The sequence below is a fragment of the Mustela nigripes genome, chromosome 3 (genome assembly GCF_022355385.1).
Source record: "Mustela nigripes isolate SB6536 chromosome 3, MUSNIG.SB6536, whole genome shotgun sequence".
In the NCBI taxonomy this organism is placed as follows: domain Eukaryota; kingdom Metazoa; phylum Chordata; class Mammalia; order Carnivora; family Mustelidae; genus Mustela; species Mustela nigripes.
This window is the reverse complement of record NC_081559.1, coordinates 134,911,420-134,929,026: the sequence shown is the minus strand read 5'-3', so window position 1 is coordinate 134,929,026 and position 17,607 is coordinate 134,911,420. Positions and strand designations below refer to the sequence as shown.

At 40.6% G+C, this 17,607-nt stretch overlaps 1 protein-coding gene across 8 annotated transcripts in view; it reads right to left on the bottom strand.

Annotated features, from left to right (window-relative positions):
- Positions 1-1,909: 1,909 nt before the first annotated feature.
- Positions 1,910-17,607, bottom strand: part of SULF1 (sulfatase 1) — a 174,280-nt gene continuing 158,582 nt past the window's right edge. For 6 of the 8 annotated variants that reach the window (XM_059394685.1, XM_059394688.1, XM_059394686.1 and 3 more), the window contains one exon: positions 1,910-4,285. In XM_059394685.1, coding sequence (XP_059250668.1) covers positions 3,462-4,285 — 824 coding nt within the window. In that variant the 3' untranslated portion in view covers positions 1,910-3,461. The remainder of the gene's footprint in view (positions 4,286-17,607) is intronic. The other 2 variants (XM_059394691.1, XM_059394692.1) reach the window with 1 other exon arrangement.

The window sequence follows — 17,607 nt, the reverse complement described above, 5'->3', positions numbered from 1 at the left end:
TTAGGGACATTTGGCAGGGGGTGGGAGTGTTACAGCTTCATTCCTTCTCTCTTAACCAAAAACCCCACCAAGAGGGTTATTTTATTTTTCTAAAGAAGGCTGGGAGGAGCCCCAGATATGACCTACTTTGGATATGGTCAGTAGGTTTGTGTCTCACACTTTACTACGGACTCAATGGTGTAGCCGGCTGTGCTGGGAAGGATTCTAAGGGCACAAGTGCTCTGGCTTCATGCAGGGGTGTCCTCATGCATGAGCAATGTCTTCCCTGGGCATGTCCTAGGAAAAGAAAGCCCAGACGTGATGTAATTGCCGTCCTCAATTCACATCTCTTATTTTACAGTCAAGGAGAGGTTATGCGACTTTCCCCAGCTCTTAGGTAGTAAAATTTAGAATTCATGTCCATTGTTCTTTCCACTACTCTTTCCTACATGGAGTTTCACTTCCTTGATCTGGGGTGTGTGTGTGTGTGTGTGTTGTGTGTAAATGGAGAAAGTGGAGAGGAGCGGGCCCTGCCTCTGTAAACCTCTTCCTCTTAAACCTGTAGGAAATGGGCAGTTGGGGGAATCAGCTTAACCCTCTGGGCATCAGCTCCTCAGAGGTCCAACAAGGTCAGTCAGCTAGCGAGTTTCGAAGCACTCTTCAAAATCTGAATGTCTCTTTCATGCCCTTGCACATAGTAGGTACTGCATAAATAGTTACTGAATTGAACTAAAATGGAATTTTCTCTGGGATAGCAGCATTTGGATTAGTCACCTTTTGTGGGAAAGGATCAAGGAGGGAGGCAAAATGAAGTGCCTTTGGTCAACACTATTATCTCAAACTCTTCTCTTGATGAATCTGTGGTGTTATGGACTGAATTATGCCCCCTGAAAATTCAGGTGTTGAATCCCTATGCCTCCATTGTGACTGTATTTGGAGAGAGGGCCTTTAAAGAGGTAATTACAGTTAAATGAGGTCATATGGGTGGGCTGCCATCTGATATGACTGGCATTTTTTGTGTTCTTCCTTTGTGAGAACAGAGGCCAGGGCTGCACATGCACAGAGAAAAGACTTGTGAGGACACACAGAGAAGGTGGCCATCTGAAAGTCAAGAAGAGAGGCCTCAGGAGAAACCAAAGCCTTTTGGTCTTAGACTTTCAGCCTCCAGAGCAGTGAGCAAATAGATGTCTGTTGTTTAAGCTCCCCCTGTGCTATTTTGTCATGGCAGCCCTCACAAACTAATACAGATGGTTTCCTCAGTTATCTCAGGACTGGGTTAACAGATCTCAAAAAAGTCCTTTGCTTTAGTTTCTTCTCCCTTTCCTATTAACCTTCTGGTCTCTGGACATTTCACAGATTGTCAGCCCCTGCACTTGCAGAAGAAGCAGCTCCTCAGGAAATCTGGAGCAGAAAGAAGTATATGGTATTTGTCAGTTGGGAAAAACCTGAAGTATTGGAGGGTGGTTGGGTCTTGATCAAAGTCTATGGTCCTGTCCCTAGTGAACTGAACCTTCCTTCAGTGGATCTGTCCTCTTGCTTTTGGGAAACTCCATCTGTGTTGCCCAGAGCCAGATATATAGTTCGTTGGTCTGGTAAAATGAGGAACGGTGGGATTCCTTGTTCAAAGATCATTAAAGATGTCAACATGGTGACCGGAGACCATCCAACCAAACACCGGGTCTATGTAACCAAGGGGGGGCGTCATGGGGAGCCAGTTGGTGCTGCCTCTGCCGTGGCCTCCCTGATGTGAGGAGGCAAATCCACCCTGAAATCATTAATCTGAGCATGTTCTAGAACACATGGACTTTGGGGCAGTTTTACAAATGTGGCCAATATTCAACCATGTCCATTGAGATCAGGACTCAATTTTACCTACAAAGAATGGGTGTCACACAAAAACTTGGTAATAAGCTCATTTCTCTGAAACAGGTAAAGTTTAAACACCTTTTATTTCAAGAAATATTGCTTCTAGACTTTCCCGAAGCCAGAGTTGTTCTATAAAAGTATCACAGAATATTACACAAGATTAAAAAACACAGTATGCTTCCTAATAACTTGAAACTTTTTTACAAAGTACATCATTCATGACCATAAATATGTTTCTTCTGTCATTCAGCTGGTGACACACACATCTGATAAAGAGCTAGTTAATTTTAACATATGTACAAAGTCTATGATAAAGACTTAAAGTTGTCAAAGGTTCAACTATAACATATTAAATTTTCTTTAAAAGAGTTTACCTTAAACACTTAAAGAAAACATAATTTACCTATGCATTTGAATGATCTAAAAATAGAAAGAAAATCACTGTTAAGCAAAAAAAAAAAAAAACCTTCTTGGGAAGTTGGCTAGGGTACTGGTAACTCTCAATGAGGTAATCCTTTTGCTGGTATTTAAAAATCTAATACATAACAAGAATATTTTCAAGAAAACAGAATTTCAAAAGCAGTCTTGAATTATGCCTTTAAAAATAATCAGAACTTGGTGAAGTCCTTAAAAATAATCATATAACACATATGGTGTGTTTAAAAGATGAAACATTCATGAGTTTGTTTTATTGAAGAAGATTTCTTATATAAATTCAAGACTAAGCATATTTTCTCAACACTTGACCTGACTTGCCAGGTCAAGAAAACAAAGATAGAAAGAAAAAAAAAAAAAAAGTCATCTGTCCTTTTATCCTGTTAATAAAATAATAAAAATTCAGCAATCTAAAGCATATGATGAACACTTTGAGGCTAGGCACAGAGAGAGCAGGCAATCGTGGTTTTGTTGATTTATTTATTTTTACTGCCAACATCGTTAGCCATGCCTTTCTGCTAATCAATTTTAGCAAGTCGAGGAAAACGCATGCAATGTTTTCTGGCAAAAGCGTACACTGAGCAATATGTCATCCGTACTGGGTATCATTCCTGGGGTCTGCTTCCCAGTGGTCAAACTGAAAGCAAGCGGTGAGACTATGAAAATGCTTATGGGAAGGGGAAAAAAAAATGACTAACCAAACAGACATGGCATTCTGATCTCAAAGTGCAAAATCATTGAACGTGATGGCACTGAAAAGGTCCAGTGGTTAAAAACGGAATCAAAACCCCATTATGCAGGCAGTGGAAAGTGTGCTGACACATTCACGGAGGGTGTCAAGTTTTAGAAACTCAGAAAGGTACAATTCTAGCCATCTTGATCGGATAATATTTGTATAGACATATCCCTATCACTTTCAAAAACACCACTGTTTGTGTGTTCCCTAAACACTCAACAAACAAACAAACAAACGCACACACACAAGTCAACCTTTCTTTCTGTTCTTGACACATGGTGAATCACAACACCGAGTCCCCGCGGGCCTCCTGCTCGCGCGGGCGCTGACTCCTGCACCTGTGTGCCTGGGGTAGCGTACAATGTTGGCTGTCCTGATCGTCGTTGTTAGTTTCCTAATAAAAAGTTACAAAAATACTGTGTTTAGGGTAAGGTCACAATGTCCGCTAATTGGAGGAGAGTGGAAAGGAGGCACTGCCTTCTAGACTCTGTAAGCTCCCCGTCTTGCCATTCTTCGCCTTGTTGGACAGCCGCTTCTCGCCGCCGGGGTTCGCGGGCCGCTGCCCGGCAGACGCATCGATCGTCTGATGAACGGCATCCACATCAGCGGGCCCCGAAAGATGCTGCTGATCTTCAAAACCGTCTTCGCCTGGACCGCCAGCCCGGGGCAGTTCTCGCAGCGGCCAGCTCCCGGGCAGCCGCCGGGGGCCGGGCGGGAGGACCAGCTCTGGGAGGCCGTTGCCACTGAAGTCGGTTTCAGGATGATTTCCTTCTTCGTGCTCCGTCCACGTTTCAGTTTTATGATTTCTCCAGTGTTCAGAATTCAAATGACTCGCTTCTGGAATGTCGTTATTCCATTCAAGTTTCGTGTCTGGACTGAATGTTGGTTGGTTCCAATGCAGGGTTGGAAGGTCAGCGGGCAGGGTCCAATGAGGCGCTTCCCCAACGCTAGGACTCGGGTCTTCGTCGGACTCCGCGGAGGCCCCCTCCCCCGGCACCGAGAGTTCAGCAGATCCAGCCGGGAATGCATCGCTTTGAGCAGTCCTAGTCTTGTTTGTTGTATTTTGCTCATGGTGGCCGTTCAGCAGTGCAAATACTCTATCTACATCCTTCAAGTAATTAGTCCAGTCAACCAGACTAAGTGTATAGTTTTGTCTGTACTCATAGACACTTTCGTTCACACTGTATAAATCCTCCAGACCTTGCCAGTTGACATCGGCCGCCGCGAGGCTGGGCAGATTAACCTTCCCATCCATCCCATAACTGTCCTCTGTGAAAAGAGAGACGGAGGTAGATTAGTGGAGAAAGTATTTCCTACTCATCGGACAAGCAACTTACATTGTTTTTAAAAGGGCAAATCAATTTGAAATACAACACTAAAGACTACTTTCTCCTAGTTATTTGTTGTCAGGGAGTGGACTTAGGTTACAGAAGTGACTGAACAGTAACACAAGATTGCAAAGAGGTTCAAACAAGGACAAAGTTCTGTGATGAGGCGAAGCTGGGCTGGAAATGCATGGCATCATCAGTCAGCGGGCTGCTGTTCTACTGCTGGCTCTCCTCAAGTCAACTTTGCGACCAGGACGTCACGTGAGTGAGGCTCTCTCTTCCAACCCCTCATCTGTCAGATGCAGGAATAGTTGTGTGATGGAAACTTTACTACCTACTGGGTCACTGGGTGAATGATGAATCTGAAAGGGTTTTAATGAACAGGCGATACTTAGTCAGACATTTTTATGCTCCCTGGGACTGCGTATAAAAACAAACGTGACTGCAACTGAACTCTTCAAATCCGATGCTTGAATCGGCCTCTCTGATTTTGTTTTTGCCCTAAAAGTTCTATGCTCTAGACAAGTCAATCTTTGAATGGTTTCCACAAAGAACGCACCAGCTTTCTCTCTCTCAGGTCTTTCTATATCACCAAGGTGGCTCCAGTCCTGTGGAAAATAGCACCTTTTCTTTTGTTATGTCTCAGTACCATTTAGAAAGAGGCAGCCTAGATTAATGTGATCAACTACCCGCAAGCAAAACGGACCAACAGGAAGAATAAGGAAAACTACACAAAACCCACACTTCTCGGTAAACAAGAAGATAGAAAATTATGTAATCTTCAAATGACCTGTAAGTTAAAAAAAAAAAGAAAGTTAAAACTGAATCTCGACAGAGCTGTCTGTCACACTTAGGGCACGAGCCTTGGGGAAACAGGACAGATGAGAGAAGCAGGAAATGAGGTGGCATCCAAGAACTGAGTTGAAGCCATCGCTGAAAGAATGTCAACCTGATGTAGAAAAGACCGTAAGAATCCTGGTAAACCGCAGTGGCGACAACGAGGAAGAGACTCAGAAGTGGGTGTGAATCGAGGTGGCAGTCGGAAAGGCAGGGGGTAAAAAACACAAAGCAAGAAGCAACATCCTTTGGAAACTGGGTGACAAGGGAAAAGGATAGCAAAAGAGGGGAAATGTCAGATCCTGTGAGGAAAAAAGAGAAAGAAGAAATTGGAAACACACCACCTCCCCAATCATCATCCTCAAATAATAATAAAATAAAATAGTAGAAAGAACGTATCTTGGATACACCACTAGAAAGTATCCTCTCAAAGTAGAAATCTTGTAAATACTTGAAATCTATGAAATTAGGAAAAACAGCTTAAATCTACACAAAATTGTTATAAAAGAAAATAGAAAATAAGAACAACAAAATCTATCGTCTTAGGAAAATGCCAAATCCCCTTACGAAATAAACCATAAAGCGAAGAAAATCACAATACAACACTGCCAAGTAAATTAAATATGTTCAGTCAAGCACCCCAGGATATGAAAACCATCTTAAGTCAGAAATTAAAGTACAAACCAAGGATCTTACAACCATCCAAGACCTTCTTCAAGTATCAAGGCTACGGAAAAACAGGCCTAAAAATTAAAATGTAAGAATGCAGAGAACACTATCCACATCAGCTCTTCTTGAACAGTCTTTATCCAACCAAGAAATCACTGGAGCAAAAGGATTGATAGTGAGCGTTTAATGTACTTATCAGATTTAGGAGTCTGATAAAGATAGGAGAAGGGTTGAGAGATAATGTATACATTTTATATGACAAAGTAAAAAATAATGTAACTAGAAATAGGAGGAAAGATAGAGAAGTTGAAAGAGAAGCTCATTGAGTTGAAATAATAGTTGGGAGTCAAAGAACTCCATTGAAAACTGACCAATGAGATAATAAAGGATTAAATAAGAAACAGGGACTAGGGACATTAAAAACGTTTAAGTTCAAAGGCAACCAACAGGACAAAAATGCAAATCCTACAAAGTTCCAAAGCGGGAGGGGAAGACAACCGTCTTGATAAAGAAGAAACTACCTGTGAAAGATGCAAAGTGAAATATGTGGAAACATAATAATAAGTGATACTCGATCTAAGACAGGCCAAATGGACTAAAAATAAGTATGAATCTAGAAGACCTGAGTATATAATCAGTCAGGTAGTTCTCATTTAAATGTGTCCAATAGTATATTCCAAGGGTAGAAGACACACCTTCTCAAACACACATAGAAAGTCACATTACTTGATTATGTGTTTGGTCACAAAAAAAGAATCAGTAAGTTGCATGAAACAGAAATATCACAAACCCTCTGACACAATATAATAAAACTAGAAATTAATAACATTAAAATAACAAGAAAGCCCTTTGACCTGGAAGCTAAGGTCATCTGGGTGAAAAGGAAAATAGAAACCTAAAAGTGCAGAATTTAAAAAAATGATAATGAAAACGCTGTTTATTAGAACCTATGATGCATAAGGCATTATAGTTATGCATCGTTTTAAGCATTCTTAGCCTTAAACAGTTTTATCATGAAAAATAAATGAATTAAACACCAAACTCAAAAAGAAAGATGTTCTTTCTTTCTTTCTTTCTTTCTGCAGAAAGAACAATGTAAATCAAAAGAAAGCACCAGGAAGGAAATGATAAAGGTGAAAGCAAAAATTAATGAGGTAGAGAACAGAAGAATGACATACCTAACTAGTAAATCAAAATCCTGGTTCTTTACAAAAGTATCAAAACAGACAATCACGAGTTCAGCTATTTGAGAAAAAAGGGAGAAAGTTCACATACACGAAATAAAAAAGGCAAGGGAATTTGCGACAACGTGGATGGAACTAGAGTATTATGCTTAGCAAAATAAGTCAATCGGAGAAAGACAACTATCATATGCCCTGATATGAGGAAGTGGAGATGCAACGTGGGGGGTTTGGGGGTAGGAAAAGAATCAATGAAACAAGATGGGATTGGGAGGGAGACAAACCGTAAGAGACTCTTAATCTCACAAAACAAACTGAGAGTTGCCAGGGGGAGGGGATAGGGAGAGGGTGGTGGGGTTATGGACTTTGGGAAAAGTATGTACTATGGTGAGTGCTGTGAAGTGTGTAAACCTGGCGATTCACAGACCTGTACCCCTGGGGCTAATAATACATTATATGTTAAAAAAAATGGAATTGTAAACCAGTTAGTAGATATTTAATAAATTTGTTGAATGACCAAAAAAATGGCAAGGGAGAAATACTCATTGAGATATGCAGAACTTAAAACATAAGAGGCCATTTTGTAGACCTCAAAGCAAATGAATTAGAAAACCTAGATGAGAGAGATAATTGCCCAGAAAAGTAGTTTATTGAAATTGACCCAATAGAAATTGAAAGTTTAGATAAAGCAATTTCCAAAGAAGGAAAAGAAAGGTTATTAAGAAACTATGAAGATGCACCAGGTCCCTATGGTTTCACAGGAGAATTTTACCAAGCCTTCAAGGAGAAGAGAATCTGAACACTAGATAAACTGTTTCAAAGCATAGAAAAAGAAAGTTTCCTAACTCTTTTTATAAAGCAACTATAACATTTTTAGTTGTGGTAGGAAGAAAGATAGCCACATCCTGATCCTAGAAACTGTAGATCTATTACTTTCCATGGCACAAGGGATTTTTCAGATGTGATTTCAATTATGTTGATATGGGGGACATAGTTTTGAAGGATTTAGATGGGGCCAATGTAACCACGAAGGTCCTTAGTAGGGAAAGAGGCAGGGGAGTGAGAAGATGCGAGCTTGGAAACCTGGGTCTGAGACACGCGCTTGCACATGCCCACACAGACACATACAGATTGAGATCTGAAGATCCTACACTACGAACTCTGGAGATGCGGGGGAGGGCCCTGGACAAGGAATGTAGGGAGCCTCCAGAAGCTGGATAAGACAAGGAAAGGGATCCTTTTCTAAAGATCTTGGAAGGAACACAGACCTGCTTACCCCATGATTTTAGACCAGTTATACCCATTTTGGACTTCTGACTGCTAAAAATGAAAGAATAAATTTGTGTTGCTTAAGACAGTGAGGTGATTTCTTACAGCAGCAATAGAAAACTAATATGATGCCTAAAAAGGTAACACTAGTGCAAACAAAAAGAAAATTACAGACTGGTATTATTTATTAATATAATACAAAAATCCCAAGTAAAATATTACTGGAGAGAACTCAATATTATATTTAGAAAATAACACACAATGACTTAGTGGAATGTATTCTAGGAATGAAAGGTTGGCTTATTCTTAGTAAATCCGTTAATATAATATATCATATTTGAAGATCTATTGAATAGAACAGACTATAATAGAATAACTTTGGAATAAAATATATCATATTAGAATATAACATATCATATTGGAAGATTGAAGAATTATTTGAGCATCTCCATAGATGCTGAAAAAGGCTTTTGACAAATTCAACATTCATTAGTAATAAAAACACTAAAAAAAAAAAAATTAATGGTTAGTTCCTTAACATGTAGAGATGTGTACAACTTAGTCCTAAAACATGCCTTCTCACTTAACAGGGAAATCTGAGAAGCATTTTCACTAAGATCAGCAACAAGATAACACTGTACTAGAAGTATTAGTTCATTCAAGTCGACAGGAGGTATCAGTCAGAACCAACAAACTGGAAAAGAAGCAAAGCTGGGCGCCTGGGTGGCCCATTTGGTTAAGCGACTACCTTCAGCTCAGGTCATGATCCTGGAGCTCCAGGATCGAGTCCCACATCAGGATCCCTGCTCAGCAGGGAGTCCGCTTCTCCCCCTCCCCCTCTCTCCTCTCATGCTCTCCCTCTCTTTCATTTTGTCAAATAAATAAATAAAATCTTAAACAAAACAAAACAAAAAAAGAAGCAAATCTATTTCTACTCACAAATACATGACAAGTATACCTGGAAAACCCAAGAGAATCAGTGACAAAATTAACTGAAAAATAGAAATACTTTATAAAGTAGCAAGATATAAAGTTAATATACAGAAATCAGTAGCCCTCATATACACGAATGAGAACCTCAAAGAGGGTTTGATTATGGAGGAAAACCCTATTCACAATAATAACAGAGAGGATAACACACTTATGAATAAACGTACCAAGAATTGTGCAAAACCTATGAGAAGATCGTTCAGAAAGCTCCTGGAAGACCTGGAAATTTACTTAACCGGGTGGAAATATAGCCTTCGTTCCTGGATAGAAGACTCAGCATCATAAAGATACAAGTTCTTTCTGATAATTTTTCAAAAACCAGATAAAAAAGTGGGCGTACGACATAACCAGATAATCTACAAAAGTAAGTAACGTGGCCTTTAAACTTTCAAAAACGTGTTCAACTTTACTCATACGAAGAGCAACACAAATTCAAACCATACTGAGATACCCTTTCTTTCTCATTCAATTGGAAAAAAAATTTAGAACCTGGACAGCTGTTGAAAGCAGATAGTCATACAGTGATGGTGGGAATGCAAAATGGTACAAACCACATGGAGGGAAATCTGGCAGTATTTAATAGGTCCATAGAGGCATTTACCTTTGACCCAGTAATCCTCCAACTAGGAATTTATTTTGAAGATAACCTCAAGAACATGAAACATATTTGCGCAAGGCTCTTTACTGCAGCACCATTTGGAATTGCAAAATACGAGAAGAACCGAAATGCTCACACATAAAAGAGTGACTGAATAAATTATGGAGCAGCCCCACAGTAGGTTACTATGACGAAGTGAAAAGAGAATGGGATGATCTCTATGAACTGAGGGAGAGGATAGATTTTAAAATGAAAATATTTTAAGTGAGAAAGAAACCAAGTGCAGTCCTGTTTATATTGTATGCTATCCTCGGTGTAAGAAAATAAGAGAAATCAGGTATCACCATCTGCTTACTACTGCAACAAAAACACAAGAAGGTAAAGGAGAAACTGAGGAGTCTGGTTACCTACAGCACACGTGTGGGAAGAGGTGGTGGGAGGGACTGACATTTCTCTCCATATGCTTTTGGCACTTCTGACTTTTGGAACTATGTTAAAGTATTACACACTGAAAAAGAAAATTACACTAGCAGTGATGAGGAAAAAATAGAACCAAAAATGAAAATACAGACAGAAATAAACAAACTTTGGTCTATTTCAAATGAGTAACATAACCACAATAAAGGGGGAGGTTGCAGGGAGCTAGCCCCAGTAATTTCAAACACAGAGCTATTTTTGCTCCTCTCAAGACAGAAAGACCTGAAAAATATACTGAACTCTAGTTAGCAGGGTTGTGTTTATTGTTGCAGGATCTAGCAATTCTAAATTGCTTTCTGTGTGCTGTAGCATTTAACAGATGAGTTAATCCTTTGACGATAATGGGAACTAGATTTCTCAAAGCTGGAAAATGAAGTTACCGTAGAGAAACTAGGAAGACTAGAATGAACCTTGAGCCTTTGAGTTAGAATTAGAGGTATCAGTATGAACATATGGTTTGTAATATATCTAGGAATGGCTGTCAATATCCGTGCGTGTGTATTTTAGCTCTGTCCACCCAAAGGGTCTACATACAATGATGCCTCCATAGCAATTTTACGCACCTCAAACCTAGATCTTGGGTCCAAATGCCAGTCCCCACTTAAAAGGAACTGGGGTTCTTTGGAGAAATGGCTGATTCCAGTTGTAAGGGAGTGAAACTACAAAGGGAACCTGCAACACGGGCCCCAAAGCAAGGGGGTGCTCAAAAGATGATGGGGATACCCCAAAAGTACTGAAGGGACATCTGAAGGGACACCGTTGGCCAAAACTGGGAAAGTTGGATCAAAATAAAGAATGGTAGCAAAAGGATATCCGTGGGATGAAGTAAGGGTCTATGAGTCCTTATTACTATACATACATGTCTACATATGTATGAGAAAAGGGCAGTTTCTTCTTTGTGGTAGAGTACCACTTAAGAAATGCAGCAACAATAATGAAGTTGGAAAAAAATCATCATTTTTCAGTCATCAAAATGATTAAGAATGATAAAATCATCCAAAGCTAGTGAATAAATTATTAATTAAAGAAGGAAAAAATATGATTTTATAGCAGATTAACCAAGCAAACCACACCTGAACCAAGTAATCAAAGGTAAGACCATCCACAGATGTCAGGGATTTCCTTATAAGATATCCTGGGGGGAACCTGAGTGGCTCAGTGGGTTGGGCATCCTAGTCTTGATTTTGGCCCAGGTCATGAACTCAGGGTTATGAGGTCGAGCCCCATGTCTGGCTCCACACTTGGTGGGGAGTCTGCTTGAGATTCTCTCTCTCCCTTTCCTTCTGTTCCCTCTCTTGCCCCTACTCTCTCAAATCAATCAATCAATCTTAAAAAAAAAAAAAAAAAAGATATCCTGAGTATACACTTCCATGTTTGTGGTATTCCTGCCAGAAATGCACAATTTTAGTCCAATCACAAGGCAACACCAGAAAAACCCCAATTGAGGGACATTTTACAGAATAACTGGCCTGTACACTTAAGAATGTCATCAATGTGTTGCTGGGGAGAGGGGATGAGGCAGCTGGGTGATGGACATTGGGGAGGGTGTGTGCTATAGTGAACGCTGTGAATTGTGTAAGACTGATGATTCACAGACCTGTCCCCCTGAAACAAATAATACATTATATGTTAACAACAACAACAAAAATGTCATGAATGGCAATGAAAAGTTGAGGAACTATTCCAGATGGAAAGAGACTTAAAAGACATTACACTTTACTACAGTGTGTGATTCTGGATTGGATCCCTGACCAGAAAAACAAAATCCTCCCCAAACCATAAATATGACATTACTGAGACAATTGGCAACATTTGAATATGGGCTGTGGACCAGAAAATAGACTTGTATCAGCATTAAATTGCCTGATTTTGATAAATGTACAAGAGTTATGTAAGAATGTTTTTGTTCATGGGAAATGTATACTAAAGCTCTTATATATAAAGATACATGATATCTGCAAATTATAAATGATTCAAGGGAAAAAAAAGAAGTATATGTAGTGTATGTGGAGAAAGAGCCAGAGAACAAGAAAAAACAGTAAGACAAATGGGGAAAAATTTCTTGGAAGTGTTCTTGCAAGTTTTCTGTACATGTAACATTGTATCAAAGTATTAGTCACAATCCTTTTAGATATTAGAACTAACTTGTCCACATTTCTGTCCTGGTTTCTGCCAGTCCTCATCTCACAAAAGGAACCCTCTTTCTTGGGCCATTCTGAAGTTCTTTATTCGGGGAGTAAACATATGAGTAGGTTTGTTCTGAAAAGTGAATTTTTGGAATAAATGTAAATGATTTCAAGTTCCAGGTAATTCTCATCCAATCTGGAAAATAGAAAGGTTGTGAAACCCCTAAGAGAAATGCAAATCACATGTAGGTCTCCAACTGAGTCTCATTTCTTCCTGGATGGCACTTATTTATTTTTAAGAGCATGACCACATAATTCGGGGCTCTAAGGGAGCTCAGCCGGTTAAGCTTCAGACTCTTGCTTTGGGCTCAGGTTGTGATCTCAGGGTCATGAGATCAAGCCCCGAGTCAGGCTCTGCACTGAGCAGGGAGTCTGCTTGAGATTGTCTCTTTCCCTCTGCCTCTCCCCCTGTTCCCTCTCTCTGAAAAAAATAAATACATCTTTAAAAACATGACCAATAATTTTGTCCCTGTCTCTGCATGGGTAGCAGAGATCACATAAGGGTAGATGTTGTCCCTCTTTTGGAGCAGTGGTATAATCCACAAGGACTCCTGGTGTCCTAGGAAGCAGAAAGAGTTGTTTCTACAGAAACTGCCTGATGCCTACCGACTTCTTCAGCCTGTTCTGTTCCTGCTCCCCACGTGGCCTCTGCCATAGCCTCGCCAAAACAATGTAGTTTCCTGAAAACACCAGGCTCTCTCCCTTCTCAGCCCTGGCATTTATTCCTAGAATTTACTTCCCTGCCTCATCATCTGAGTTAACTCTCAGCCTTCAAAATGAAATTTGAGCATCACTCCCTCTACAATTTCGTGACCCTCTTATGCCTCCCATCGGGTTTCCTCAGCATGGTGGGAGCCCCTCCATTATGCACCCACCTCTAGATGGTCCTGGCGACTTGTGTTCAGAAGCTCACTTTGACTTTCACCAGGCTAGATGTCCATAATTTCAAGGGGCAAGTACTAGGTCAACCAGAAATTCACAAGTACTGGAATTCTGTTGATGGTTGCTAAACTGAGGGGTGTTTTCGCTGATACGGCTAGTCCCCTCCAGGTTTCAGTTCTGAAGGCATTCATTTGATTTTCCAAAAGTGAGAGAGCCCGAGCAGAGTATCTGTGCTAACATATCCATTCATTTCTCCAAAGCCCTTGACTGTTTTTTTGTGTTCTCTTTGAATATTTTTCTGAAGGCACGGAGTTTCCATATTTGGGACCAAAGCAGTGTGCCTTGTGTGTGACATTCGTGCTGCTTGAAACACAGCATGTTTTAGGCTGAAATGGAATTCACTTTGGGTTTGGAAATTCCAGAGACTCTGAATTCAGTGCCCTGAACATAACTAAAAGCCTATCAATCATATGTACCTTTTTATTTGTTATGCAAAGAAGATTTCTAGGGCACTAATTTTATTGATGAATTGCAAGAACACCTATTTATTTTACAGATACAAGACCATGAACGTTCCACTAAGAAGGCAGTATAGAACTACAAATAGTAAGCTATGTCATTTATCTATAGATGAATAACTTTGCATAGTCAATGGCTGATTAAAAGCATATACCTGCTTATTGGGGCAAATGCACATAATTTTCCTTCTTTCTTAACATTTCATTATTTTAAAAAGCCTCTAATTTCATTACCCATTAATGGGATGGTAAATGTCCTTCAAAATTCTAGGGCTCTTTGCTATTTCTCTCACTATTCGACTTTATTATCAAACTTCGTTCATAGAATGAATTGTGTAAGACTGATGAATCACAGACCTGTACCCCTGAAACAAGTAATGCATATGCTAATAAAAAAATAATTAAAAATGAATAATGTACAGTCAGGGCTAAGCCCTTTTCAGATATCAGTTCATGTAATCTTTATGTGTTATGTATCTGTGTACGATCACCTCTTTACAGACGAGAAAATGAATTTAAAAGGTTAAATAAATTGTTTGAGTGAAACAGCATGGTATGTAGATTAAAAGCACATGCTAGTTCCAGACTCCTTGGGTAGGTACTCCATCATTTATCTGCTATATAATCTTGGGAAAGTTACTTGGTGTCTCTGTGACTAAATTTTCTCATCAATAAAATGGCAGTAACAGTACTGCCTTCACAAAATTATTGTGACAGTTAAGTGATTTATCATATGTAAAGAACTTAGGAGAGTGTGGGAACAAGGTAAGTTAGGTAACGCAGCTAGAAATTGTCCCCAAATTAGAAAACAGTGGAGTCAGACCTTGGGACTAAGCTGACCCACAAAACTGTCCTTGCAACTATGTATGTTACCTAATCTGATCGACCCAAATACTATCATATTCTTTCTTTCTTTCTTTCTTTCCTTCTTTCTTTCTTTCTTTCTTTCTTTCTTTCAAAGATTTTATTTTTATTTATTTGACAGAGATCACAGGTAGGCAGAGAGGTAGGCAGGGGTGGGTGGGGGGAACAGGCTCCCCGCTGAGCAGAGAGCCCGATGTGAGGCTCCATCCCAGGACCCTGGGATCATGACCTCTGCCGAAGGCAGAGGCTTCAACCTACTGAGCCACCCAGGCGCCCCCTATCATATTATTTCTCATAGGTTATAACAGTCTTGAATATCTCCCTACTACATTCAGGATAAAGATCCAATCCTGGGATGCAGTATGCAACCAGGGTAACCAAATTGTCTAGATTGCCCGGGAGGGTCCTGTTTATGTGTGTTGGACTGGCACCCTCTTCCATTAAGCATTTGTCCAGAATTTTTGGAATTTTAGTTTAGAAAATCATTTTTAAATACAATTATTTGATACATCCACTGGTCAAGTCATTGATCAGCAAAGACACATATCACATTTAGATCATTTAAATTATTTTTAGTACTCCCTCTATGGTCAAAACATCCCTGTTTGGAAGACAAATTCTGTGGTCACACTACATACCGCACTCTTCATGAAACAGCTCTGTTTACCTCTTCTGCTTACCCCTCACCTCCTTTCCTTGTCCTAACTTTGAATTGATCACAATTCCCCCAAATGAATCTTGACTTTGAAAAAACACTCCCTTCTAGTTGGAATGGTTTTCTTTCTTCAATATCCTATTCTAGATCATGCCAGCCTTGCCTTCTGCATGCAGCACTAAATGCTGCCTCCCTGGGAAGCTTCCCAGGATTCCCTGGGGTGGGTTAGGGGCCCCACATGGCTCTTATAGCGTCATGTTTTTCCCGTCAGAACACTTTGATTTCTATGTTGTAATGGTAATACTTGACTATGTTCTCCTAGAAAGCAGTGGCATGCATAGAGGTGGCCACGTACATTCTTTCCCTCTTTAACCATTGAATGATGAGAGAGGATTAATTCCCGCACCTTTCTCTCGATTTTGAAGCCAATTTCAGGTAAATTTCACTCCTCCGTTTGGAGGAAGGGTTGAGTCCTGCAATATTTTCGTTTCTTCTTCTATGGTATAAGAAACAAGGCACTGGGAATAGAATCACTGGTGGGAAAGTAAGACCAAATTCTGATAATTCTTTGGGAGCTTAGACGATCCTGACTTGTCTCTGCCCCTGATCCCGACCAGGGTGGCCGCTGTGGTGTGAAGAAAAATTAACCCACCAGTGGGCATGGCCTGTCTAGCAGAACTTTGGCTGGATTTCAGTGCCTTCGTCCCACACAGCAGCTTTGCCTCTGACCCATGTCCTAACAACTCCGAACCTCAGCCCTCTGTTACCTGAGGAGGCTGGTCCCTTTAACCCCAAACCCTGACCTTGATCCAACTCTTGGTCAAGCCTCTTAAACAGAAAAGTCCAACGGGGTTAACCAGGCAGCTTACGAATAAAATGCACTTAGACGTGACGCATGCCAATTACTTTTCAGTGGAACTGGGAAGAAATATGGAGAGGAAAAAAGAAAATGGAGTCCTGAAACATGGCAGAGAGAAGAGAACCAGGTAAAACTTCATTAAAGCAACCCAGAGCGGGGCCGTGGAGGTTGGGTTCTGTCCTTCAAGAAGTCCAGGCAGTTCAGAAAAAAGAGAACTCTGTATTGCCAAAGAGTGATGAACGAGATGGCGGTGGTGGTGATGACTATCTCTATTTGTGTGGCTATCTCTTATAAAACACAGGAGCATTCTTCGGAATTTTGATGTCACTATTCCCTTTCAAGTACTGTCTCCTTCGTGTTAATGTTTCATATCTCATATATACCTTACTAATAACACTCATCGTTCCTGGGGCTTGATACATGCCAGGTTCTGTTCTCATCTTCTTACTTAGTAAGGCAGGACTTGAACCCAAGGCAGACTGACTCCTCCATGCTAACCAGTCCCTATCACCCAGCTCGCTCATCTACATCCATCTGCAAGGCGATAGCTGCTGTTCCAGGGGAGATGAGTCAAAACACGCAACAGCAAGGTGTGCAGAAGCCTGGCTGTGGAGGGTGAAGCGCCGTATGGCCTGCTGGTCTCCAAAGGGCGGCACCCGGGGGGCCCGGGAGTAGCCCCACCAGCATGAGGCCGCCCAGAACCGCCCCCTGCCCTGGGCTGCTCCACACAGCTGCTGGATGCCCACCGTGCCTCCCAGGAGTATTTCCAGGACATCAAAAGGCAGTGGCATTAGCTTTCCTAAGCAATGGGAAAAATAAACACCTCCTCAATCTGTTGCTCCTATTCTATTTTGCAACACAGAAATGACTGCTTTCAACTAGAGCCAAAAATGATCGCCTGAGTCATGGGGGCTACTTTCTGAGTGGTGCCCTTACTCTGTGCTTGTCCTAACAGGAAAAATGACCTGGGGAGAGTCAGCGAGCCTCTTGGGGGGCCTAGCCCCAGGCACATGCTCCAGCCATCAAGAAATAAAATAAATAATGAAGCTGAACAAGGAACAGACTTGCTTCTCAAAAGGCCATTTTGAAACGAATCTAAAGATGAAATTTTCAAAATCCACAAAATTGAAGGCAGTTAAAACTATTATGTAGTCAGTCTTGTGCAAGGTGAATGTTTCTGAAACACTGGTCTGCTGAATTCTCAAATTTCACATTCTTCAGGTTTGGTCGTTAACCGGTTTTCTCAAAGTCTTTTATAATGAGATTTTATGATTAAAA